Source organism: Mus pahari, chromosome 10 (assembly GCF_900095145.1).
Source record: "Mus pahari chromosome 10, PAHARI_EIJ_v1.1, whole genome shotgun sequence".
Taxonomy (NCBI): domain Eukaryota; kingdom Metazoa; phylum Chordata; class Mammalia; order Rodentia; family Muridae; genus Mus; species Mus pahari.
Genome location: NC_034599.1, coordinates 94,469,445 through 94,496,605, shown reverse-complemented (window position 1 = coordinate 94,496,605; position 27,161 = coordinate 94,469,445). Strand labels below are relative to the sequence as shown.

Sequence of the window (27,161 nt, the reverse complement as noted above, 5' to 3'; positions counted from 1 at the left end):
GGGAATCTCGTTCTTTAGGTTCGGGAAGTTTTCTTCTATAATTTTGTTGAAGATATTTGCTGGCCCTTTAAGTTGAAAATCTTTATTCTCATCTACTCCTATTATCTGAAGGTTTGGTCTTCTCATTGTGTCCTGGATTTCCTGGATGTTTTGGGTTATGATATTTTTGCATTTTGCATTTTCTTTGATTGTTTTGCCCATGTTTTCTATGGAATCTTCTGCAGCTGAGATTCTCTCTTCTATCTCCTGTTTTCTATTGCTGATGCTCACATCTATGGTTCCTGATTTCTTTTCTAGAGTTTTTATCTCCAGAGTTGTCACATTTTGGGTTTTCTTTATTGCTTCTATTTCCCTTTTTCGGTCTTGGATGGTTTTGTTCATTTCCATCACCTGTATGTTTCTGTTCTCCTCTCTCTCTTCAANGACTTCTACCTCTTTAGAAGTATTCTCCTGTTTTTCTTTAAGGACTTGTATCTCTTTAGCGGTGTTCTCCTGCATTTCTTTAATAATGCTCTTCTTTAAGTCCTCTACCAGCATCATGAGGTATGCTTTTAAATCTGATTCTTGCTTTTCGGGTGTGTTGAGGTATTCAGGACTGACTGAGGTGGGAGTGCTAGGTTCTGATGATGGTGAGTGGTCTTGGTCTCTGTTAGTAAGATTCCTATGTTTACCTTTCGCCATCTGGTGATCTCTGGAGTTAGTTGTTATAGTTGTCTCTGGTTGGAGCCTGTTCCTCCTGTGATTTTGTTAGCCTCTGTCAGCAGTCCTGGGAGTCCAGCTCTCTCCTAAGTCTCAGTGGTCAGATTACTCTCTGCAGGGAAGCTCTCCTCTAGCAGGGAAGGTACACAGAGGCCTGGTGTTTAGATCTGCCTCCTTGCTGAAGATGTAGGCCCAAAACAGGGCCTGTCCCAAAAGATGTGTTGCCTCTGCAGTTTATTCACTCACCTGCACAGACTAGCCACTGAGGGACCCTGGACACAATATGACTCTCTCACCTGCTCTGGCAGACAGAGCCCTCACAGGTGGCCACCTTTCCTTTGGCGAGGAAGGTGCCCAAATTTCTGGAGCCCGAAACAGGGTCTGTCCCAGAAGTTAGATTGCTTCTGTCTGTCCCGAAGTTGTGTAACTTCTGTGGTCCACACTCTTGCTAGCGCAGACTGGAGCCTAAGGGAACAGGAGCAAAGATGGCTCTCCTGCCAGCTCAGGCCTTGAGACTCCTCCCAGGAGGACACCCCTCCTCGGGTGGGAAAGGTGCCCGATGACTGGAACCAGGAGCGGGATCTTTCCCAGAAGCTGTGTCACTTCTGCAGGCTGCCCTCTCCCTGGCAGTGCACCGGAGCAAAGATGGCCCTCCTACCAGTTCTGGCCTTGAGACTGTTCCCGGGCAGAAACCCCTCCTCGGTCAGAAAAGGTGCCGGATGACTGGAACCAGAAACGTGATCTTTCCCAGAAGCTGTGTCGCTTCTCCAGGCCGCCCTCTCCCTGGCAGTGCACTGGAGCAAAGATCCCTATTGTTTCTTAATAGCACATATTGTACAAAATATTGGGCTTCATTGTGATGTTTTCATATAAGCATATAATGTAATTTGATCATATTTGCACTCTTCCATTTTTTTCTTTTCCTCACTCTGGTCTCCCTCCTGTTTTGTATTAGTTTCCCTTTACTTTCATGTTGTCCTTGTTTTTCTCTAGGTCCCCCTTATAGTAGGGATGTGAGATGCTTACCTTTCTGAGCCAGATCATTTCACTTACCATTTCTACTCATTTTCTTTCAAAAGACATGGTTTTGTTCATCTTCCTAGCTAAATAAATGCCTTGTTGCATCAGTTGGGATGGCTTTGTGCTTTTATACTTGACTCGGTTTATGTGGTAATTATATTTGTTAATTTGCATATAATGAACCTCTTTTTAAACTCTGAATGAAGCCAGTTTGATCTTAATGGATGATTTTCTTAATTTATTGTTGAATTTGATTCTTGAGTATTGATGATTTTGTGTCTATGTTCATTGAGGAAAATTAACTAAAGCTTTATCCTTTTTACCCCTTGGTGTATTAGGGTAATATTGGATTCATGGGATGAATTTTGAAGGGTTACCTCTATGTTTTATGGAAGAATTTGAGACTCATTTGTGTTCTTTGAAAGTCTAGTGAAAGTCAGCAGTGAATCTGTCTAGACTTGAGCTAAGAAGATATTTTTTTACAGTTGTGCAGTGTGTCTGTTTTTAATCTGAGTCTCATGAAAGTCAAAAGTTTAAAAGGTAAATAAGCTATGTAAGCTAAGGTTAATTTGTTTTTAAGAGTTTTTTTTAAAATATAAATTTACTGTAGCCTAAGTACAATCTTCATAAAGTCTGTGAACATGGCCAGAAGCTTCACATTCACTGCCTCACTGAGAGAAACTTCTAGTCCTCTAAGTTCCATTTGTGGTAAATGCCTACATCGTTTCCATTTAGATATACATATTTTCACTGTTATATTATGTTCTTTTTCTTATTGCTGTGACCAAATATTGGACAGGAAGCAACTTAAAAGAAGAGCCATTTTGGCTTACAGTTTGTGAAGATACAGCATCACAGCAGGGAAGGCATGGTGGCAGGAGCCTGAGAAAGCTTGACTCATTGAGTCCACCATCAGGAAGGAGAGATAAATGGATGCTGGTGCTCAGCTGACTTTCTTCTCTTTATTAGTTTCTGACCCCAGCCTATGGGATAGTGCCACCTACATTCAGAGTAGATCCTAACTTTTCCATAAGGAAACACCCTCATAGGCATATCCAGAAGTATGTTTCCATGTAATTCTGAGGCCCATCAAGTTAACAATAAAGATTAACTATCACATATAATAACTTCTAGCAGTATTCAATACAATAACAAGGTCTATAGACTTATAGCCTTGGAGCTAGATTGTATCATATAACCTCGATGTATAATAAACTCTACCTTCTAGATTTATCTAAGTATGTTCAATGATAGTTACATAGCAGTTTTTGAAACATGTCCTTCCCTGTCCTTAATATACTATATAAATGATTATATAATAACATTAATATTCCTTTTGAGGGCCTGATTAAAATGGGTAGTCAACATAGCATACCCAGTGCTCTTCTTTTTGCTTTCTGTTTGGTCATGGTTATTTTTCTTTATATTTTTTAACAAAAGCTTGGGGAAGAATTAGGGTCTTATATAGTCAAGACTAGCCTCAAATTGAAGGTATTCCTGCCTTGCTGCCTGCTGGGTGCTGGAAACTACAGGCATAGCCACTCCTGGCTTTGCTTCCTGTCATCTATTGATGTTGGTAGCATGAGTTCCTGCAGAGGGCAATCATATGCCTACCACACCAGTATTCTCTCAACTTTGCCAGAAGATATCTATAGAAGAATTTCCTTACTACAGATGCATTAGGGAATTCTTTAAAGGATTTAGTTTATTTATAATTAGGGAGTGGTGGTGAGTATGTATGTGTGGGCACAGCTGTCACAGAGGCTGGTGGTATCAGATCTCCTAGAGCTAGAATTACAGGTGTTTGTGAGCCACTTGATGAGAGTGCTGGGAACCAAACTTGAGAGCAGTACATTCTCTTAACTGCTAAGCCATCTTTCTAGCCCCAATAGGGAATTAAGCAAACAAAAAGCCAGGTATAGTAGTGCATACCTTTAATTACTCAGAAGGCAGAGGCAGGCAGACTGAGCTGGCCTGTAAGTTTGAGGCTAGCCTGATCTATATAGTGAGATCCTGTCTTAAAATCCAAAATAACAACAAAGATGCAACTTCAGATCTAGGTACTAAACTTTAACTCTTAGACGGCCTGCATGATAGGGGTGTGATCAAGAGTGGCTCAGATAGGATAGAGAGAACAAGATCAGTGTTATTATGTAAAAACAGTCAAGAAATGAAGAGGTCATGCTATCAGACAGGCTTTTTTAAAATGTTGAAATCAATAAGAATTGTGACAGAAATAGTATTGGAGTGACAGTGAGCTAGAATCTAAAATTACCAAGGAATGAAAAAGATGACCTTGAAGAGCCATAAGTGACCGCAGTAGGAAAGGTGGTAGGGGAATGGAGCCTGACCGTAAGTGACCCAGGCAGGGGATTTTTGTCCAGGGCAAAGAGAGAGTATTCTGTAATTAGCAGTGTGGAATAAGAAGGGCACTAATCAGTCCTCCTGCATGTTTGAGGAGTGTGAGTCCTCTATAAGGACTGCAGTGAAAGCCACATCCTTACAGGGTGTCTAGTTTGAGTTTAAATATGAAGACAGAGAGCTTATGACAAGTGGTCAAGAATAGGAGGGTTTTGGTGCTAGACACGGGAGTTCCATAGAGCTCAGAAGGACTAAAGTTTCAGGAGATATGCAAGGTAGACATTTAGATTCCATCTTCACTCATCAGCACATTTCCTTTCTATACATTGTCACTTCATGAACCTCTCAATTCAGCTGCATTGCATGGCTTAAATCATAGGGCCAGTAAGACCCAATTCTTTGCCTGATCCATCCCCATAAAACCATCTTTTTTATTACGCTTTAAATCCGTACTTTTTTTTTTTTTTTCGGTTTTTTGAGACAGGGCTTCTCTGTCTATCCTGACAGGGCCCTGGCTATCCTGGAACTCACTTTATAGACCAGGCTGGCCTCGGACTCGGAAATCCGCCTGCCTCTGCCTCCTGAGTGCTGGGATTAAAGGCGCGCGCCACCACGCCTGGCTCTTTCCCACTTTTTAATTTGAATAGAAGTCTTTGTTTCTTATTTCACTGAAAACATTGAGTCAGAAAAGAGCTTTTATGATCTTAGCTACCTATTACCTACTTGTAGTGACATCCATGTACTCTACTTTTTCCCTATGATAAACCAGTAGTTTGTATTTCTCTTGTGTTGTCAGCTTTCTTCTCTCTTGAGTTAGTCTCTTTTGCACAAAAATAGCCATTTTTCTCACCCATCTTAAAAATCAATACTTTTTTATATTCACTTTCCTTTCTAAGTATTGCTTTATTTTACATAAACTTCCAGAAAACTTTTTGAGGCAATTTTCTATATTTTAATGGTAATTTTTCTTTTCTTTCTCTCTCTTTTCAAACATGTCACCATATTTCTGTCTCCATAATTCCAGGAGTAGGGACAGAGTGTGACTTAAGAGTGACAACACCGATGACCACCTCTGCCATTTCTCAGTACTTACTTAACATTCTGATGAGTTGATCAATTCCTCCTTGGAACACCTTCTTCATTTGGCCTTTAGAATACTTTTTAATAATTGAGAAGGATATAAGATTTTTACCTGATTTCTGTGCTGGTGTTTTCATTCTTGCTAAAATACTCAGGTTAACCTACCATGGTTTCATTCATACTAGAAGATACAGACATCTGAGTCAGAGATGAAATACATTTATTACAGTTTCTCTCTAGCCACATCTCAGTCTCTTCTGATGATTCCTCATGCCCAGTTTCAATGTATAGTGCTGGCTGGCCTGGAGCTCACTATGTATAGACCAGGGTGGCCTTGAACTCACAGATATCCATTTGCCAAATCTCCAGCCCATAGTACTCTCCTTAATCTACAATCTCAATTCTGTCAGAAATTGAACACCCTTTCATAGAACCGATGTCCAATATGGAACCACTGACCTTACATGCCACCACCACTTCCCTTCCCACCAACAAATCTGTTCTTTCTGTGGTCTTTCAAACGTAGCTAACCTCTGTTCACATCTTCTAGTTATTCAGGTAAAACAAAACAAAACACACTTTTTGAATTGTGTTTAATTTTGTCTATACATATGTGTATGTGTGTACCATATACACCCCTGATACGTAGAAGCATAGGGCATTTGTCCTCTAGAGCTGGAGCTTCAGAAAATTATGAGCTACCATGTGGGTGCTGGAAATTTGAACTTAGGTCATCAGGAAGAATAGCCAGTTATTTTAACTGTTGAGCCATCTCTCCAGCCCCTCCCCCAAAGACTCGTTTTTTACCTTTTCCACAAAATCTGCACATCTGTCTCATAGTCTCTATTTTCAAAATACATCTAGAACCTTAACCTTCCTTTAACCCTTTTTCTTCTACCTGGTCCAAACCAGCATCATTTTTGCCTAGATTGTTCAGGAAACCTCTTTCTGGTTCTCCTTTTTCTTTTACTCATGTTCTTTGTAGTTGTTCTCATCATGATATCCAGAATTATTTTGTTAAAAAGTGAATGAAATCATGTCCTTTCCCTGATCAGAACTCTTCAGTACCATCGTATCTCAGGTAAGAATCACACTCAGACTAACATCACTCCATTAAAATTTAAGCCCCTGTCTCAAAAACCAAACAGCCCTACACCTGAAATCCAAGCACTATTGAGACTTGAGCAGGAGGATCGTAAGTTGAGGCAGTCTGGGACACACAAAACTCTATCTCCTAAACAAAAAATAGTACTGGCAAGACAACTCCCTCTATAAAAAATGTTTGCTGAGCAAACCTGATGATAGGAGTTTAATCCAGAGGATCTATAGATTCTGGAAGGAGAGAGTTGACTCCTAAAAGTTATCTTCTCATTTCCATGTGCTCTCTTTGGCACACAACCTAATTCATTCATATTCATGTTCATATTCCTTCCCCCTTTCTCACATAATCACAAAATGATGATGATGATGATGATGATGATGATGATGATGATGATGATGATGATGATGATGGGAGGAGCAGGAAGAGAAATATGCCCCAAAAGAAACCATCATCAGGGTCCATGAAGGACTAAATAAGTACACATTGAATGAATTAATATCTAGTCTTTTTATCTCATTTCCTTCATTACATAAATTCCTATAAATGGAGAAAAGCTGGGATTTTTTTCTAGAGTACTCTGAACATTGTATATATACAAATATAAATTGGTATTTTTAAATGTACTTAAGTTCTTAGTGACTCAGGGTATAATTTAGTGGTAAAGCACTTTTCTGGTATTTGCAAGGTTCTAAATTTTGTTCTCGGCCCCTACTTAAAGGAACAATAAATTTCTTTTTATTTTATGACCAGAATTTGTGGTTGTAGAGGGATATTGAAAGGCACTGGATCTAAAGATAAAGAATTGTTCAGATCTGACTCTTGAGTTTGTCACTTATGCCCTGTTCTATGATCTTTCCTAGGAAGATGTGAACAATGTCTGTCACCTCAGGTAGAACCAACTGCAGACCAAAGACACAGTTTCACCCACGTTGATTGAAGCAGTTAGTTTTCAGGGTTACTTAAAGAGTGTGGAGATGGCTCCTCAGGAGCACACATGACTACTCACTCAGAGCTGCCGTCTCTGCAAAGCCAGGCCTAGTGGGCAGTGACTCAAAAGTTTCGTTCCTGCAGTTCACTCAGGACCTCCCAGGCAACTTGATGTGTTGTGGAGTTTCTACCATGCTGCAGTCTGTCCTGTGGAAGAGACAGCAACTTGGGAAGGAGGCTCTTCTAAGTTTAAAGAGCTTTCTGAGCTTCAAAGTTTTATTTACTTCTTGAGCCTTTTAAATTTCATTCAGGTCCCCAATCTTTTTGCTTTTTTCAGTTTCTCTGTGTAGCCCTGGCTGTCCTGGAACTCACTCTGTAGACCAGGCTGGCCTCGAACTCAGAAATCTGCCTGCCTCTGCCTTCCAAGTGCTGGGATTGAAGGCATGCACCATTACTGCCCAACTCAGGTGTCCAATCTTAAACCTTCCACTGAGAGGGGATATTTCAGTTTAGAAGATAACCTTCTTGGTTTGCTTCTGGAGCCTATGAGGTGTACATAAAGTGACAGACCTTCTGTGTAAATTTGAATTGAATTCCTTTCCCATCAACTTGCAGCAAGAGTTTTGTGATACCTGCCTGATCCAGCTTTACCCTTTTGTCCCTAGAAGCCAAAATATTTGAATAGTACCAAATACTGTGCAGAAGATACCGTCTGCTTTGTTCCCTCTGTTCACCCAGCACCTCTCCGCTATCCTGCAGCCAACTGCTTCTATTCTGCTCCAGCAATGGGCATGGCAGTCCCCTTTTGGGGCTGGCTTCCATGACCTAAAGGTTAGACATCCCCTTCTTCCAGATCCCACAGTGGTAGTGTAGCAGAGCCATGAAGTCTGTAGTAGTGCATCCTGATCTGATCTGAGTATCTGATCTGTAGCAGCACTCAAATGCTTGTTAACGTTAAAGCATAATCATTACAGTATCTAAAACTAGTCACTGCCTATTCTTGTGTAATGTCTAAGACAAATGTTTTTGATATTTCAGAATATATAATAATGGTTTTTGTGGTGTGATAGATGTTTAATCTAGGGTCTCACACATGCTAGGAAAATTTTCTACCACTGAGCTAGCTGTATCCCTAACTTTAGTATTTGTTTGCTGGAAACTAACTGTTTAATACCAAATTTGCTTTTTAAAAAATTATGTATAGGGAGAGGGTTCCCCCATGTTTCTGTGTTCACCATGTGCACACCTCATGCCTATAAAGGCCAAAGAGGGGCATCAGATTGCCTAGAATTGCAGTTACAGACCAATAGTTGTGAACCACTATATAGGTGCTGGGAAATGAACCCAGGCCCACACTGGAAGAGCAGCCACTGCTCTTAACCACTCAGCTCTCTCTTCAGCCCTTCAGATTTTCTTTCTGGAGGCAGTAGCTTTATAAATGGCATGCATTAAAAATGAATGGTCAGTTCATTATGCTTCAAATAATATCTGATAAACACATTTTTTTCCTAATTCAAACCAAGAAAAGCAATTTCTGCTTTTCTGTTATTCTCTGGACCCCAGAACCATTTTATATATTGTTTTCCCAAGAAGAGAAGGTGTGGTCTCAGTGAGGGGAAATGGCTTGACCACACTGTCAGGTTGGGTTGGTACAGAAGCAGAAGCTGTACAAGGAGCCCTGTGTTTTCCAGCTTAATACAGAGAAGGGTTATTTAGTTGGATTATTTCTCCCCGCTTCTATTCTTTCCAATTACTCCTATATCCCTTACTACCTCTCAAATTCATAGAGGGAGGGAAGGGAAAGAGAAAGGGAAGGAGAGGGAGAGGGGGAAATGAAACAACCTGCTAAGTCAGTTTAGTGTTTCTTATATGTATATGTGAATGTTTTCAGGACTGACCACTCAGTACTGAATAACAAATGAGGGACCATCCTTGGGGAGACTAATTCTTCCTCTCTCAGCAGACATCAATTGCCTGGGGTTCTTTTTTTTTTTTTTTTTTTTTTTAAATTATTTTTATTTCATGTGCACTTGTGTTTTGCCTGCATGTATGTTTGTGATAGGGTATCAGATCACCTGAAATTGTAGTTACAATTGTGAGCTGCCTTGTGGGGCTGGGAATAGAGCCTTGGTCCTCTGGTAGGTAAAGCCAGAGTTTAAGCCATCTCTCCAGTTCCTTGCCTGTAGTTGTCTAGTGAGTGTTCCTGCCTGCAGAAACACTCCGGTCTGGATTTGCACTGAAGGGCGGGAACTCCTAAAAGAGAAAGGGCTGCGAAAAGAAAATGGATGCCTTGACAAGACTCTGATCAAGGCTCGATTTTTATTTATCGGACTTTGCTTAAGTACAAGGAAGGGTTAGGAAGGGTTCCCAGCATGCCCTTGAGTCTCTTGAAGTTGCCGAGGCGGTTCAAGGATCGTAGGCAGTCGGAGCAATAGTGGGCGGTCTGAGCGGTAGTGGGCGGTCCGAGCGATGGTGGGCAGTCCAAGGGCGCTGCATTCTGGGAGATCTGGGTAGCAACTCTGGTATGCCTGTGTGCCTGTGGAGGGGGAGTGGTTAGTGGAGGTGGGAGACCCCAACAGTCTAGGGGTGGGACCATGCAAGACCTCCCCTTTTCGGTTAGCATGTCTACTGATGGTAAGTATAAATTTTGGTGGCAGCCGGGCGTGGTGGCGCATGCCTTTAATCCCAGCACTCGGGAGGCAGAGGCAGGNGGATTTCTGAGTTCGAGGCCAGCCTGGTCTACAAAGTGAGTTCCAGGACAGCAGGGCTATACAGAGAAACCCTGTCTCAAAAAACAAAACAAACAAACAAACAAACAAAAATTTGGTGGCATATACCTTTAATTCCAGCATTAGGGAGACAGACACAGGCTGATCTTTGTGAGATCAAGGCCAACCTGGTCTTATTAGCAAGTTCCAGAGTACTTATCTTAAACAGTAGCAAAAGAATAGTGAAATAGAACAAGAGAAAGATTTTAAGCACCTTCTACCTTATATTTACTCAAATTATTTCATCTGCTGAAATATTCTTATAATAAACTTGATATTTTCTTCATTGAAACATTTTTTCTAACCTCAAAGTATTATTTGTTTATACTTATATATACATTTTCTTAGAACATAAGAAAATCTCTTATGAAATTTCTCTTTTGCAGTTTATTTTCTCAACTATTTAAAACTGAATGCAGTAAATAAAATATTCCAGGCCTCTTCCCCTGTTTTCCTTACTAAGTAGTTCTATAGTACCTGTTCTGTATTCTTCCAAACTGTTGTCTTGGAAGCAGTTTCCATCCTGAGTCATCAGCCAAAACCCCCCCTGTTTTCCAGGCAAAGCAATAGTCTCATTATTTTTAAATGAATCATTACTTCTGAGTCATCATACCTCTGGACTCTAACATAACGAGTTTTAAGGAAAACCCTTATTCTAATGTTCTCTTCAGACCCTTTAAATGACCTATTTTGAGTGACATGGAAATTCACCCAATTCCACTGTTTTCAGTCTATGTTGTTCATTTCTTCTTGAACCCTTTCACTGACTGAGATAAACAATGGAATGTCTTTACCTCATATTCTCTGCTCCAGATGTTTCCTGAAGTGGAACAATATGTGTAATACCTTTTTCTGTTTTCCATCATTACGTTATGGTTCTTAAGGTTTTATTAGCGTCCCAGATTTTTTTATGAAATAAAGCAGAAACATCCATAAAAGGTAACGCTCTAAAATTCCTTTTAATTTCTAGAATTTGTTTCCAATGTTATTTGAATATTTCATGTAAATTATCAGTTCTAAATTTTTTTTTTAATGACAAATTTTACTTTAATCTGGGTCTACTCCTTAGAGTCAATCACTATCAACTTTTTCTTTACTATTGTAATTTATCTCCATATTTCTAAGTGTTTCCTGGCTACTAATTCATCACATGTTAATTTTAAATGTTCACTTTGAACTTCAGCTCTCACCCTTTCACCACATTAACAAAATAAACAATAAAGGTTATATGTTCACAGTAGATACAGGAAATATATTTGACAAATTTAGATACACATAACAGAATATAAGGTTACTTAGTTTATGTAGTTTGTTGTTGTTTGCTTGTTTGTTTCATCAAATCACCAACATAACTCAATGAGGAAAAAAATCCTTTTTAAAAATGGTAATAGGATAAGACTTCTTGACCTGTGTACTAGCCAAGCATTGTACTAAGTTGCACATCTAGCCATGGGGATCAATATTTGGAACAAATGATGTTGACTGATTGTTAAACTCAACCGTATTAAAAAATTAATTACATAAAAGTTAAGTCGGGCTGGAGAGATAGCTCAGTAGTTAAGCACTCTGGCTGCTCTTCAAAAGGACGAGCACCCATATGGCAGCTCACAACTGTCTATATCTCTAGTACCAGGGGATCCGATACCATCAAACACATACAAGCAGGCAGAACACAAACATACATAAAATAAAAATAAATTTTAAAAAAATGGCCAAAGCACCTGCAGTGCCTATGAAAAGAAGTTGTAGCCACATGCTGCAGCCTAAGGCTGCAGGTGCCTCACCGTGGTCATGTCAGCATCCTGAGTCCACACTACCGTGGGGGTGGAGGTGGGGTGGGGGACAAATAAAACAGCTTCTTAAAGACAAGTTGGCATTTGAGTCAGGGGCAGTAACAGCCTCTCTTATAGCCTGATGTATACAAAGACAAGGAGAATCTGATGAAGAAGTTAAGATAGTTGGAGAACTTTCCAGAGAGAAATAGAAAAAGGAAAAAAGTTTGTCTGGAAGGAATTCTTAAAGAGACAAGTGAAAAGGAGAATGACTTTCCAGACTCTGGAAGAGACTAAAAAGGAGGATGGTCTATCTTCAGATCTCAAGAGGTCAGAATGTCAACTCACAGCTCCATGGAACTTACTAGGTCCTACTGTCATTGATATGGACACCAAAAATTGACTTGAAGCTCAAAGGGAAACCAGGGCAGTTTGGGATTTCTGACCAGGTCCTGTGCATGAAGATTCTAGAGGGAGACCTGGGCCAGAAACACAGCCAGCTCTTCTGGGGTCCACCCTCTGCACAGCCAGCCCATTGTGGCTACTCTCCTGATCCCTGTGTCCCCAGTCCAGAGGTGTCCTCATGTTATATGCTTACCCTGAGTAACTTCTCAGAGCTGCATCTCCCTGTGCCATCTCTCTGTTGACTGTGTTCACATTTTATCCAGCCATCATCTTTGGATGTTCAGATGGTACCTTCCCATATACTATACCACAGTAACCATGAAAACCTTTTTTATCTTTTCTATGCCCTCCTTGTTTTAGAGCTCATGCTCTTCTTGTTTTATGCTGTGTTTCTCTCCCATTGCCTCATGAACAGTGACTATCCTAGGAATCATTATGGGTTATTCGGCATCATTCTCCAAATGCCTGGCACCAAGGGGAAAATGTTTTATGAAGGAATTAGAGCAATAGCATTTATTGAGCAGTTCCTGCATCCAAGGTATTCTAGCCTAACAGGTGTGAGATACTCTAATTTTAATCCCAGCACTGAAAAAAGTAGGAAACAACATAAAAATATTTGGGTAAACAAACAGTAGTGTGATACTACTCATCAATAATAAGGGATACTTAGTCCTACATATTAATGTGAAATACTAAGAGAAGCTAGTCTATATACTTATCCATTATTTCTTACACTGTGTCTCAAGTAGTAAATTGTTGGGTTTAAAGATGTACATGCATGTGCACATGTACTTTAAAACAAAAAACACAAAACTTATTCTTTCTGAATTTCACATCATGTACCCCAATCCCCCATCCTTTGGTATCTGCCCTCTACCCTTGCAATGCCTCTTCCCCCCCCCCCCCATACACATGCAAGAGAAAAGAAAGGAAAAAAAGGAACAAATTTTTAAAAAATCTTGCTGTGGAAGCAAGCTTCAGAGTGTCTCATAGCATACCATTTTGTCTAAACATCTTTATTTGCAAATGTTCATTACAATGAGTCCTTGGTCTGTTTCAAGTCCTCTGGCTTCTGCTACACTGTCAATACTGACTGGATCCTCACCAGGACTCCTCTGGAATATCCTGTGGTTACTCTGTGTCACGGAGGTCCTGCAGCTTTGTTTCTGCAGGACAAGCCCTTTCACACACTCTAGCAGTTCATAGATGGGATAGATGTCGGAATGGGCCAACTCAGAGCCCTGGATCTGAGCCTGGAAGATAGCTGAGTTGATTAGCCCACCAACTTTCTTGTACCCACAACACCAGGGCCAGCTCTCCCATACTGCTGCCCCCTCTCCCTAGCTCAGCCAATAGGTAGGACCAGCTCTCCTATTCTCATGGCCTCCGGGGCCAGCTCACTCCCCCATCCCTCACCCCTACCTCTGCTCCTGCCACCAGGGCCATCTCTACTGTGCTGCCCGTGCATGATGCGGTGCCTGCTCTCCTGAGTGCTGCAGCCAATGAGGGGCAGGACCAGCTTTGCTCAGCCCTTAAACATCAACATGCAACAGCCCAGACCAGAGATGTCCACATGCACATGTACTTTTTAAAGGTTTTTAGATTCATAGAACTAATCACTTTTCCAGAAAACCGACAAATGAATACTTCTACTATCAGAGTGAGAGAGGGATTAGCATTCTAATGTGTTGATTTGGTAGAGCTAAATACATTGTGTTAATCCTTACTTCCTTGATCACTGATGAGCCTGGACATTTTTTTCATTTACTTATGAGGCATCTCTTTATTGTTCATTAGTAAAGAACCATATTTTTCCTAGAAGCAGTTGAATAATAGTTTAGAAAAGAATGCCTAATAACCCAGCATCACACAGGGTTTTAACAGTGAAGAATGTTGTTTGTGAAGGTCAGAATCGGATGCCAACTAAATGGTGGGGGTTTTGTCAATAAACAAGAGTACACTCTTCCATGACTAAGAAAGTAAAATATTTCTAAGTGACAAACATAGCATTGGAAAGGAGATCTTCATTTTTCAGGGTTTCTGGTTGAGATGTGTGGCTTCAGAAAGTATTATGAAGCACTTCAGGGCAGGAGGGATAACACAATTACCTATCTTGAATGTGTTGGTAGTTACAGAATAAAGGGAGTAGGTATGTGGAAAACTGATGACAAGTTCTGCAGCTCACAGTAGGGGTAAAGTGCACTATTCTTACTGGGGAAACTGGGCAGATGTCACAGGAACTCCATGTACTATCTTTTTTAACTTCTATATGTATAATCCAGTTCTTTTGTTATCCTAGCCACATTTGAAGTTTCCACATATGGCAACCTACAGCCATATCAGTGAGCATAGAATAATATGCATTAACTCAGGAAGTTTTATTGAATAACATATATTCTTTGATTTATTTCAAATTCTAGTATAATATGAATTCTTTTCATGTTACTGTACTAACCAGTTGGTTACTATTCAGGCCTAAGGAAAACATTTTGTCTATTTCTGAAATTTCACAGAAAAAAATATTTGTCGTTGTGTTGTGCTGGTTAAAGAACTAATTTGACATGTTTTAATATATATTAGGTATTTAAATTTTCCAGTATTCATATATTTTATTAATATAAATTCATTATATTAGAAAATACTCCTGAAATATCCCATATAGTTAGTTATCCCATAGCTTCTCAACATTATTAGTTACTTTCCCCTGTATCCTTATTTAACATTCTCTAAAAATCTTAGCTTGATAGCTAGGTACTGCACACCTATAATCCCAGCACTTGGGAGGTTGATGCTAGCTTAAGCTATATAGTACCAGACCATCCAGGGCTATATAGTAAGACCCTGTCTCAGTTCCCCTCAAAAGTAAAACATTAGGTTTCTAAAAAGATAACTTCTTAATGCTTGACATTATTTCTTTTTAAATTTCATTTCTATTTATGTGTATGCATGTGACTGTGTGAGCATATGGCATGTATGTATAGGTGTTCCCAGAGGCCAATAGAGGGCATCATATCCTCTAGAACTAGGGTTACAGGCAGCTGTGAGCTGTCTGATATGGTTGCTGGAACTGAACTCAGGTACTCTGGAAGAACAGTAAGGGCTCTTAACCATTGAGTTATTTTGTCCTGACTTAATGCTATTTCTGTACTTTGTGTTTGGGTTGTTCTGCTGCATGTCTTTGTTAAAGGTAATTTCTTCCATTGCTGTGTTTAACTTTTGTTCCTAACACATTTTATGGTTGGGCTACTTTATAGTTTTACTTTATTACTGAACACATCTGCTACTGTTGAACTTCTTTTTTTTTTTTTTTTACATTTTCTTAAATTTTAAATACATTTTATACATCAAACATTAATAATACATAAAAATTTGTTCAACTTTTATATTCATATCCTTTCATACCCTAAAATATAATTAATGAATATTTAATACTATCTATAACTGAGGATCCTATATCTAATGTTGAATACTAAATTGTTTCAAAACATATAAAATATTCTTTGGGAATTAAGAATAAAATATTAAAAAAGAATCATTAAGAAATATATTCAAAAGCCCTTATATGATACCACATGACATAGAGAGTATTTAAAACACATTATATATCTATATACATTGTCTAACAGTTTACTTTAAAAAGATTATCAGTGTTTCTAGGAGAGAAATTATTTTATCAGTAAGTATATTTTAAATTTTTCAGAATAGCAAAAACTCTTTGAAGTTACTCCTGGGCATACACCCAGAAGATGCTCCAACATGTAATAAGGACACATGTTCCACTATGTTCATAGCGGCCTTATTTATAATAGCCAGAAGATGGAAAGAACCCAGATGTCCTTCAACAGAGAAATGGATACAGAAACGTGGTACATTTATACAATGGAGTACTACTCAGCTATTAAAAGTAATGAATTTATGAAATTCTTAGGCAAATGGTTGGATCTNGAGGATATCATCCTGAGTGAGGTAACCCAATAACAAAAGAACACACATGATATGCNCTCACTGATAAGTGGATATTAGTCCAGAAGCTCAGAATACCCAAGATACAATTCACAAACCACATGAAACTCAAGAAGGAAGACCAAAGTGTGGATACTTTGAACCTTCTTAGAGGAAACAAAACACCCATAGAAGGAGTTACAGAGACAAAGTGTGGAGTAGAGACTGAAGAAATGCCCATCCAGAGATTGACCCACTGGGGATCCATCCCATAAACAACCACCAAACCCAGACACTGTTGTGGATGCCAACAAGTGCTTGCTGACAGGAGCCTGATATAGCGCTCTCCTGAGAGGCTCTGCCAGGGCCTGACAAATACAGAAGTGGATGCTCACAGTCATCCATTGGACTGAGCATAGGGTCCTCAATGAAGGAGCTAGAGAAAGGACTGAAGGAGTTGAAGGGGTTTGCAGCCCCATCGGAAGAACAGCAATATGAACTAACAAGTACCCCCAGAGTTCCCAGGGACTAAACCACCAACCAAAGAGTACACATGGTGGGACTCATGGCTCTATCTGCATATGTAGCAGAGGATGGCCTAGTCAGACATCAATGGGAGGAGAGGCCCTTGGTCCTGTGAAGACTCTATGCACAGTATGGGGGAATGCCAGGGCCAGGAAGCAGGAGTGGGTGGGTTGGTGAGCAGGGGGAGGGGGGATGTTTTTCAGAGGGGAAACCAGGAACTGGGATAACATTTGAAGTGTAAATAAAGAAAATATCCAATTAAAAAAAAAAAGTCCAAAACACAAAAGGAAAGAATATTCTGTCCTCCAGGGGCACTGTATATACATAGTTCACAAACATACAAATATATATTGGAGTATTCAGCCATCAGGAAGAGGAACAAGAGTACAGCTCAGCAGTACGACATTTTTTTGACATATATAATGCCCTATGTCCAATTCCCAACACTGAAACAAAACAACAAAATTTAAAAAAATAAATAAATAATGCAGAAAAAAGAAAATGCTCATTTCAAGCACAGTGAGAAAAATTATCAATAATTGTGTTTGTAGAACATGATTTTAATATTTTTCAACTTTTAATATTCAACAAACAGAAGTTATTTTAAGATGTATTTTCTTGTTATGTTTCCCTTTTCATTTCTGATTTTTTAATTTGGATACTGTCTCTTTGCCCTCTGGTTAGTCTGGCTAAGGGTTTATCTATCTTGTTGATTTTTCTCAAAGAACCAGCTACTGGTTGATTTTTTGTATAATTCCTTTTGTTTCTATTTGGTTGATTTCATCCCTGAGTTTGATCACTTCCTGCTTCTTTTTGTTCTAGAGCTTTCCAGTGTGCTGTCAAGCTGCTAGTGTGAGCTCTCTCCAGTTTCTTTGTGCAGGCACTCAGAGGTATGAGTTTTCCTCTTAGGAATGCTTTCATTGTGTCCCGTAAGTTTTGGTATGATGTGTCATTTTCATTAAATTCCAAAAAGCCTTTAATTTCTTTATTTCTTCCTTGACCAAGTTATCATTGAGTAGAGCATTGCTCAGCTTCCATGAGTATGTGTGCTTTCCGTTGTTTTTGTTGGTATTTAAGACCAGCCTTAGTCCATGGTGATCTGATAGGGTGCATGGGATTATTTCAGTTTTCTTGTGTCTGTTAAGGCCTGTTTTGTGTCCATTTATATGGTCAGTTTTGGAGAAGGTACCATGAGGTGCTGAGAAGAAGGTATATTCTTTTGCTTTAGGATGAAATGTTCTGTATCTGTTAGATCCATTTGGTTCTTAACTTCTGTAAGTTTCACCGTGTCTCTGATTAGTTTCTTTTCCTTGATCTGTCCATTGCAGAGAGTGGGGTATTGAAGTCTCCCACTATTATTTTGTGGGGTGTGATGTGTGCTTTGAGCTTTAGTAAAGTTTCTTTTATGAATTGGATTCCCTTGCATTTGGAGCATAGATGTTCAGAATTGAGAGTTCATCTTGATAGATTTTTTTTTCCTTTGACTAGTATGATGTCCTTCTGTATCTTTTTTGATAACTTTTGGTTGAAAGTTGATTTTGTTCAATATTAGAATGGCTACTCCACCTTGTTTCTTGGGACCATTTGCTTGGAAAATTGTTTTCCTACCTTTTACTGTGAGGTAGTGTCTGTCTTTGTCACTGAGGTGTGTTTCCTGTATGCAACAAAATGCTGAGTCCTGTTTATGTATTCAGTCTGTTAGCCTATGTCTTTTTATTGGGGAATTGAGTCCATTGATATCGAGAGATATTAAGTAATAGTGATTGTTACTTCCTGTTATGTTTGTTGTTAGAAGTAGAATTATGTTTGTGTGCTTATCTTCTTTTGGGTTTGTTGAAAGATTACTTTCTTGCTTTTTCTAGGGTATAATTTCCCTCCTTGTGTTGGTGTTTTCCATCTATTATTCTTTGTAGGGCTGGATTTATGGAAAGATGTTGTGTAAATTTGGTTTTTTCATGGAATATCTGGTTTTCTCTGTCTAGGGTAGTTGAGAGGTTTGTTCGGTATAGTAGCCTGGACTGGCATTTGTGTTCTCTTAGGGTCTGTATGACATCTGCCCAGGATCTTCTAGCTTTCACAGACTCTGGTAAGAAGTCTGGTGTAATTCTGATAGGTCTGCCTTTATGTGTTACTTGACCTTTTTCCCTTACTGCTTTTAATATTCTTTGCATCCTTTGTTTAGTGCATTTGATGTTTTGATTATTATGTGATGGGAGGAATTTCTTTTCAGTCTATTTGGAGTTCTGTAGGCTTATATGTTCATAGGCATCTCTTTCTTTAGGTTAGGGAAGTTTTCTTCTATAATATTGTTGAAGATATTTACTGGTCCTTTAAATTGGGAATCTTTGCTTTCTTCTATACCTATTATCCTTAAATTTCATCTTCTCATTGTGTCCTAGATTTCCTGGATGTTTTGGGTTAGGAACATTATGCATTTTCTTTTACCATTGTGACAATATTTTTCTATGGTATCTTCTGCACCTGAGATTCTCTCTTCTATCTCTCATATTCTGTTAGTGATGCTTGCATCTATGATTCCTGATCTCTTTTCTAGGTTTTCTAACTCCAGGATTGTCTCCTTATGTGATTTCTTTATTGTTTCTATTTCCATTTTTAGATCTTGGATGGTTTTGCTCATTTCCTTCACCTGTTTGATTGTATTTTCCTGTAATTCTTTTAGGAATTTTTGTGTTTCCTCTTTAAGGGCTTCTACTGTTTACCTATGTTCTCCTGTATTTCTTTAAGGGAGTTATTTATGTCCTTCTTAAGTCCTGTATTATCATCATGAAGTGATTTTAGATCTGAATCTTGCTTTTCCAGTGTAATGGTGTATCTAGGACTTGCTATGGTGGGAGAATTGGGTTCTGATGATGCCAGGTAACCTTGGTTTCTGTTGCTTATATTCTTATGCTTGCCTCCTGCCATCTGATTATCTCTAGTGCTACCTGCCTTCGCTATATCTGACTGGAGCTTCTCCATACTGTGATCATGGCTCCTCAGAACTCCTCAGAGTTCAGCTGTCTCTGGGATCCTGTGATTCTGGGATCCTGTAATCCTGGGATCCTGTAATCCTGGGATCCTGGGTATGTCAGAGCTCCTGGGAGTCAAACTGCCTCTGGAACCTTGAGATCCTGGTGTCACCAAGCTCCTGGGATCCTGGAATCCTGGGATCCTGGGTGTGTTAGAGCACCTGGGAGTGGAGCCTCTGTTGTGGGACTGGCCACAGAGTTCACACATAAGGTCTGTTCAGGTCACAGGCCCAGACCAGAAGGAACCTGTGCCACTGGTGGGGCAGAGTTCCTGGGTGCCCGGGTCCCACTGGTCCCAGTTACTTCCGGTGTTGAGGCAAATGTTGTGTCCTCCTCACCTCTGACTGTTGAACTTCTTTTTGCATCAGCTTCATCCAATCTGAATGTACCTAGTTTTAGGTAAGCCACCTGAAAATTTGAAAACAAACAGGTTGAGGATGAGGCAGTAGTTAGTTCAAACTCCATTCACATAGCAACTAAATTCAGACATAGGAACAAAAGTAAGGTTAGGAAGCAGGGTATAATGGCATGCCCCTAGAATCCCAGCAGTTGAGAGGCAGAAGCAGGAGAATTGCTACAGGTTGCAAGCCAGCTAGGAATACATAGTGATACCTATTGAGGTCCACCTGAAGAGAAAGGTGATAGAATATTAGAATTAAATTTTATATTTGGTTGGAAAAAATCTAAGTATTATGATAATATCAGTGTTCCTTCCAAATCATAAGTTATATTTGTACCCAAATTTAAGAAAATATCTCTTAAAACTGACAGTTCACCGGGCCTAGTGGCGCATGCCTTTAATCCCAGCACTCAGAAGGCAGAGGCAGGTAGATTTCTGAGTTTGAGGCCAGCCTGGTCTACAAAGTGAGCTCCAGGACAGCCAGNNNTATACATAGAAACCCTGTCTCAAAACAAACAAACAAACAAAAAACAACAACAACAAAACTGACAGTTCAACAGTTTATCTAGAACACAATCAAAGAACATTTAGAGGATATCAAAAATTAGGGATGTGGGTTGTATCTCAAGTTAACAGGCCTTTGATTGTACTGGTATAAACACAGTGACCTTAGATCCAAAGAACCATCAGTTAATATTGTAGTCACTATGAAATTTTAACACAAGAAATATTTCTTTCAGGGCATGGTAGTGAATGTCTACAATCCTAACACACAGGAGACAAAGGCAGGCAAGTCACCAGTTTGAAGCCAGACTAGTTAGACCCTGTCTCCAAACTACTATTCTTTTACATTAATCATTTCTGTAGTCGTTAAATTCCCAATACCTAAACATGTAACAGATAATAATAGATTACCTTCCATAAATAAACAAATGAAGTAAATATAATAGTTTTTAGGATCAAGGAAATATAATATGAACACAAAGAAATATAATATGAACACACTTTTATTTTTGAATAGGTAAAGATTTTTATTATTAAAATGCCAGTAGTACTGGGCATGATGGCATACACCTTTAATACCAGTACTCAGGAGGCAGAAGCAGGTGGATTTCTGTGGGTTCAATGCAAACCTGGTCTACATAACATGTTTCATGCTAGCCATGGCTACATAGTGATGCCTGTCCCAAACCATCAACCAATGACAGTGCTGAGTCAGCGAGACTTATATTCTCCTATAATTATGATTATAATTCTTATAATCCTGCTATAATTATTTTTACTATCATTGCTTTGATGCACTGCTCTTGATTCATCCATATTACCTATTCTGTGGGTCAGCGAAGATTGGCTATACCTTTGAAATAGATACATCTAAACATCTGCTACACTGTTACTATCTTGGTCCTAACTTCCCAGCACTGCAATCCTGTTTATTTCCCTGTTTCTTTTCTTGTCTTCTATGTGCCTGAAAGCAACAGTCAAAATCATCAGTTTAAAATGTGACTCTCTAAGGGTGATATTTCAGTGCATTCACAGTTAAACTCGGTTCCATTATAGAGATCTCTGGCTCGTGCATGGTTAGAATCCCCCTTTCCGTTATGACCTTATCTCTTATACTATTCTTGCTTTCTCTGCTACAATCTCATTAATCTCCTTATCTTTGTAGTAAATCAAGTAGATTTCTACCTCAGGACCTTTGCACTTAAGATTTATCTGCCTGACATGATTTATCTGATAATACCTGTTTGGCCCACTCCCTTTCTTTTTACAGATCTTTGTTCAGGTGTCATTAAAGTTACCTCTGACTTCTACTATTAAACACCTTTCTTTTTGTCTGAGTCCTTGCCCTGCTTCATTTGTCTCAATAACACATATCTATTGGATTATATGCTTATTTACATTTTACCGGTTTTTCTAACTACATTTTCACCTCAGTAAGAGCAAAGTCCTGACTTTATTCACTGCTGAAAGTCACTGCTAGCACGTAGAGCAGGGCAGAGTAGGCATTCTGTGGCTTGTGATTAAATGAATATATTGACAGAACAGTTTTGGAAATCAACTACTATAGATTCTACAAGCTGGTTTGTTTTTTTTTTTTAAGTAATAATGGTTAAAGAAATCTTAAGAATCTGTTATTTTTAAAAAAGGAAGAGATGTACATGAATATGGTCCAAAAATATGGAACCAAGAACAGTAATGAAGGTTTTGTTTTTCTGTATGTAAGTACAGAGAAGTTAATAGAAGAATAATTAGGACCAGTCCCCGAGTGTTGGCAGTCTTTGAGAAGAGGTTAGGTTGATGGAAGCAGAGAGTAGATGCAGTGGAGTAGTAGGAACTATGGGAATACGTGGCTTAGAAACATGTCAAACGGCCTGGAAGTTAATCAGAAGACTATTCTGTTTGTTTGTTTGTTTGTTTTGTTTTTCTGTTGTTTTTCTCTAGCTCTGGCTGTCCTGAAACTCACTCTGTAGATCAGGCTGACCTCGAACTCAGAGATTCACTTAACTCTGCTTCCCAAATGCTGAGATTAAAGGGATGCGTCCTTACTGCCCAGCTAGAAGACAATTGTTGATACACAGTCATAAGGATAAGAAAACTGTCTAGATATAAGCTTGATACTATCATACAAGAAGGCAAGAAGAGTCTTAAAGGAAGTATCAGTTAGGCGTATACAGGAAGGCAGGGTTGAGATACTACACAAGGTACTGAGTATAGAATGTGAGAAAACAAAGACCTAGAGTAAATATCAGCAACAAGAGATAGGACAGAGAATAGAGATCATTGATTAACTGCTTGTGTTTAATTCTTTTCTTCTTCTATTCTAGGTTTCTCTGTCGCTCACAAAAACAAAAAATAAAATAAAATAAAAAATGGATCACAAGGCCTGGGAGGACTCAGTTATCACAGTAATCCTGTACCATCAACTAAGAGTTATGTGACAGTTTATAGAACCATTGAAGAGTTAAAAGAAGATATTCTTTCATAGAACTAGTCCTATAGTATCATGTTACTAAATAAAACTAAAATGTACAATATTTAAGTTATTAGACTTGCTAATACAAGCATACATGTGCAACAGCTACTGATAGCTATCAGACCTCAAATTTAAAGATTTCCCTTCATGGAAAAGTTACTATATTTTGCAAGAAACCACTGAACGTTGTCATTAAATATTTTTTCAGCAAAGTATCATTTAGAAAAATCTTCTTGAAACAAACTCTTTAAAGTTCTAAGTCCTACCATTGAGTGAATTTGATATTATGGCAGCAACTTACAGACTTGTGGTTAGCACTGTGAACCATTATAGCAGTGTAGTGATAGACCGACGCCTTGAACAAGCCATACATTATTGCACTGGAACCTGCCATACCTTCACACATGGAATAGACTGCATTGTGGTGCATCATAGTGTCTGTGCAGACCTCGTGCATATCCCTGTGTCTCAGTTTAAAGATGTGGATCTGAACTCTGTGTTTTTGTCTCATGAAAATGGGCTTTCCTCAGCTGAAGATTATCCCCATCAGGCCCTCACAGGCATGCCCAAGGCCAAGAAAGCATCTACATTTCAGCATACCTGTAACTTAAAGGACATTGCAGGAGAAGCAATCAGCTTTGCTAGTGGGAAAATAAAAGAATTTTCCCTTGAAAAACTCAGAAATTCAAACCATGCAGCTTACAAAAAAGGAAGAAAAGTTAAATCTGACTCATTTAATAGGAGGTCAGTTGATTTTGACTTACTCTGTGGCCATTATAATAATGATGGGACCTCTCCACCCTTTGGTTTACTCCGGAGTTCCTCAGTTGAGGAAAAATCTTTATCTCATAGAAATTCATTAGATACAAACCTGACTTCCATGCTTTTTCAGAACTTGTCTGAAGAAGATCTAGTTACACAGATTTTAGAAAAACATAAAATAGATCATTTTTCTTCTGGGACAGACATAAAAATGTGCTTGGACATCTTACTGAAATGCTCTGAAGATTTGAAAAAATGCACAGACATCATAAAACAATGCATAAAGAAAAAGTCAGGAGGTAGTATCAGTGAAGGAAGTGGCAATGAGGTGATTTCTAACTCCGAAACTGTCTATATGAATGTAATGACCAGGTTAGCTTACTACCTGAGAAAGTTACCATTTGAATTTATACAGTCTGGGAATAACGAGACCGTAGATTTGACAGAACTTGTCAATAGTTTACCTAACTTACAACTGACTCCATTCTCCCCATTATATGGGACTGAACAGCCCCCTAAATATGAAGATATTGTCCACCTCTCAGCCCTTGACTCTGGACAGTTTCAGACTGTTGAATTGCAAGATGACAAGCATAATTTTAAACAAACAGACACTGTAAAAACCACTCCAAACAACACAGATTCCTTGTGTAGCTTGGAGGTAAACAATCCTGGGACTCTCAAACCTGTGCAGCTTCAATCACCGTTATTATCCATAAACCATTTAGAGAATGTTTCTTCTGGTAACTTAATGGAAACTCTTTATATTGAAGAGGAGTCAGATGGGAAGAAGTCATTATTAGATAAAGAACAAAAAGCAGAGAATGAACAAGGTCAGGAACCATTAAAGGTAAATGAACATAAGGAATTTTCAGACCGTGATACTTATCTTAAAAAATGTCCTGCCTCAATGCAAAATGAAATTGGTAAGATATTTGAAAAGCCAATAATGGTTCATCCATCTAAGGAAGATTCTAAATTAGAAGTTCCTACCACAGAACTCAGAGACCAGAGGCACTTTATGAATCCTAACAGTCAAGAAGAGATAGACAAATTATTAATGGATTTGGAATCATTCTCACAGAAGATGGAGACCTCCCTAGGAGAACCACTTGCCAGGGGTAAAAGCATCAATTCTCTAAATAGTCATAGTCATGTGACTGGTCAGATCCACAAAGATCTTGATCCTAAACCTATAGCCTCTTCAGCTATGGAAAAGGTTTCACCTTCTTGTCTAACAAGGATTATTGAAAACAATGGACACAAAATAGAGGAGGAAGACCGAGCCCTCTTACTTCGAATTCTGGAAAGCATTGAAGACTTTGCTCAAGAGCTAGTTGAATGCAAGTCAGGCAGAGGGAGCCTATCACAAGAAAAGGAAATGATGCAAATTCTACAGGAAACCTTGACAACTTCCTCCCAGCACACTCCATCAGTCTGTAGGAGCCCTGTTGGAGAGAAACCCAAAGATAGTACTTCAGTTGTTTTGATTCAGCAGATGCCAGAAGTGATCAAGGTAAGATCCAAAAATCAAGAGTTCTGAGAAGTTTCCAAATACAATTTATTGTATGTAAAATATATAAACAGAAACTACTTTTGTTAGCCACTTAATTCTGTGGTAAGAATGATCTTAGTTCAGTCAAAAAGAAGCAAAGGATTTGAATCAAACAGATTGGTTTTGTTTTTTTTGTTTTTTATTTTTTTGGTTTTTACACTGTAGCCATCTTCAGACACACCAGAAGAAGGTGTCAGATCTCATTACAGATGGTTGTGAGCCACCATGTGGTTGCTGGATTTTGAACTCAGGACCCCTGGAAGAGTAATCAGTGCTCTTAACCACTGAGCCATCTCTCCAGGCCGAGAGCCTGAATCTTAAAGAGCTGAAAATTTAACTGATGAGACATAATATTCCCGAATAGTATGTTCAAACACTTTCTTAAAGTACCGTCAGTGCAGCAAGCCTTCAAAGAAAGTGTATGTGAGATTTCTCTATGCATGTAAGTATAAGTAACAATCTAGAATCAGAGAAGTGTTTTCTGAAGGTTTTTTAGTTTTTACTACTTACTTTACTGATTGTGATGACTTGGAGAAAGACAGTTATTTGCCCATTTGTGTAGAGGTGTTTGTCGGTGAGCATGTTTATTCTTTCTCAGAAAGGACTCTTTCTCAGAAGGGACTCTTTCTCAGAAGGGACTCTTTCTCAGAAGGGACTCTTTGCCATCCCATTTAAGAACTCAGTTTGATGAAGCCTCCATGTCCTTTATTTTGTCCTGTTGCACAACCTGGAATATGTATGTAGCCTGTGAGTTCACCAAGAAGAAAAAAAGAATGGTGTTTTGTTTTATTTTGTTTTTTTCAGGAATTGTTTGTTTGTTTTTAAGATTTATTTATTTGTTATATGTAAGTACACTGTAGCTGTCTTCAGACACTCCAGAAGAGGGTGTCAGATCTTGTGATGGTTATGAGCCACCATGTGGTTGCTGGGATTTGAACTCGGGACCTTCAGAAGAGCAGTCGGGTGCTCTTACACACTGAGCCATCTCACCAGCCCAAGAATGGTGTTTTTAACAGTCTGTCCCAAATATGACAAACTTCACTATGACTCACATTCTACTGTTCCTGACTGAAACTTTGTGACAGGTCTAGAAGCACATCAATAATTTGCTAGCCCCAATATCTACCATGTAGAGTTTATAAATGTAGACATGTATTAGTTCACAGATAGAAAGCCAGAGCAATAAAGGCAAGTTATAAAATAGATGAATTATTTTGAAATGTACACATTTATACTAAAAATATGACAAAGTGCCAGATACAGCAAATATAATGTTCAGAAAAATAGCCCGGGAGAAGAGAAAAAGGTGTGACCAGGAAAGATGGGCAGAGGGCTTCAGTAGTTCCCATATGTCATTTTTCTGCTCTGGATGGTAGATATCTAGTAAGTAGTTTCTCAGGTTATTTATGCCATTTGTATATTCCTCACCATTATTTAATTTTTAGAAGTTGAATTTTAGAGATAAGACTTTTATGACCAAATTAAAAAATAAACTTAATGTCGGGCATAGTGGCTCATGCCTATAATCCCAGCACTCAGGAGGCAGAGTCAGGCAGATCTCCATGAGTTCAAGTCTAGCCTTATCTACATGGGTTCCAGGACAGCCAGAGATACATAGGAAGACTCTGTACTGAAAATAAATAAACAAATGCCTAAATATTGTTTTAGCCTTGTTAAAGTATTGCTTGAGGGCCAGCAAGATGGCTCAGAGAGTCGAGGCACTTTCCATGCAGGCTTAGTTCAGTCCCTGGGCCCATGTAATGATAAAAGGAGAGAACTCACTCAATAAGTTGTCCTTTGACACCTGCACATGAGTGCTCACACAGACATATCATAA

At 38.9% G+C, this 27,161-nt stretch overlaps 1 protein-coding gene and 1 non-coding gene across 2 annotated transcripts in view; one reads left to right on the top strand and one right to left on the bottom strand.

Moving 5' to 3' along the window:
• Nucleotides 1-27,161, top strand: part of Ppp2r3a (protein phosphatase 2 regulatory subunit B''alpha) — a 133,182-nt gene that overhangs the window by 14,470 nt on the left and 91,551 nt on the right. Inside the window, exon 2 of the mRNA XM_021206420.2 lies at nt 22,859-25,285. Within this exon, the coding sequence (XP_021062079.1) occupies nt 23,294-25,285 (1,992 nt within the window). The 5' untranslated portion in view covers nt 22,859-23,293. The remainder of the gene's footprint in view (nt 1-22,858; nt 25,286-27,161) is intronic.
• LOC115064886 lies at nt 14,023-14,149 on the bottom strand. The gene has a single exon (XR_003844710.1). It is a non-coding gene; the product is annotated as a small nucleolar RNA SNORA24 (small nucleolar RNA).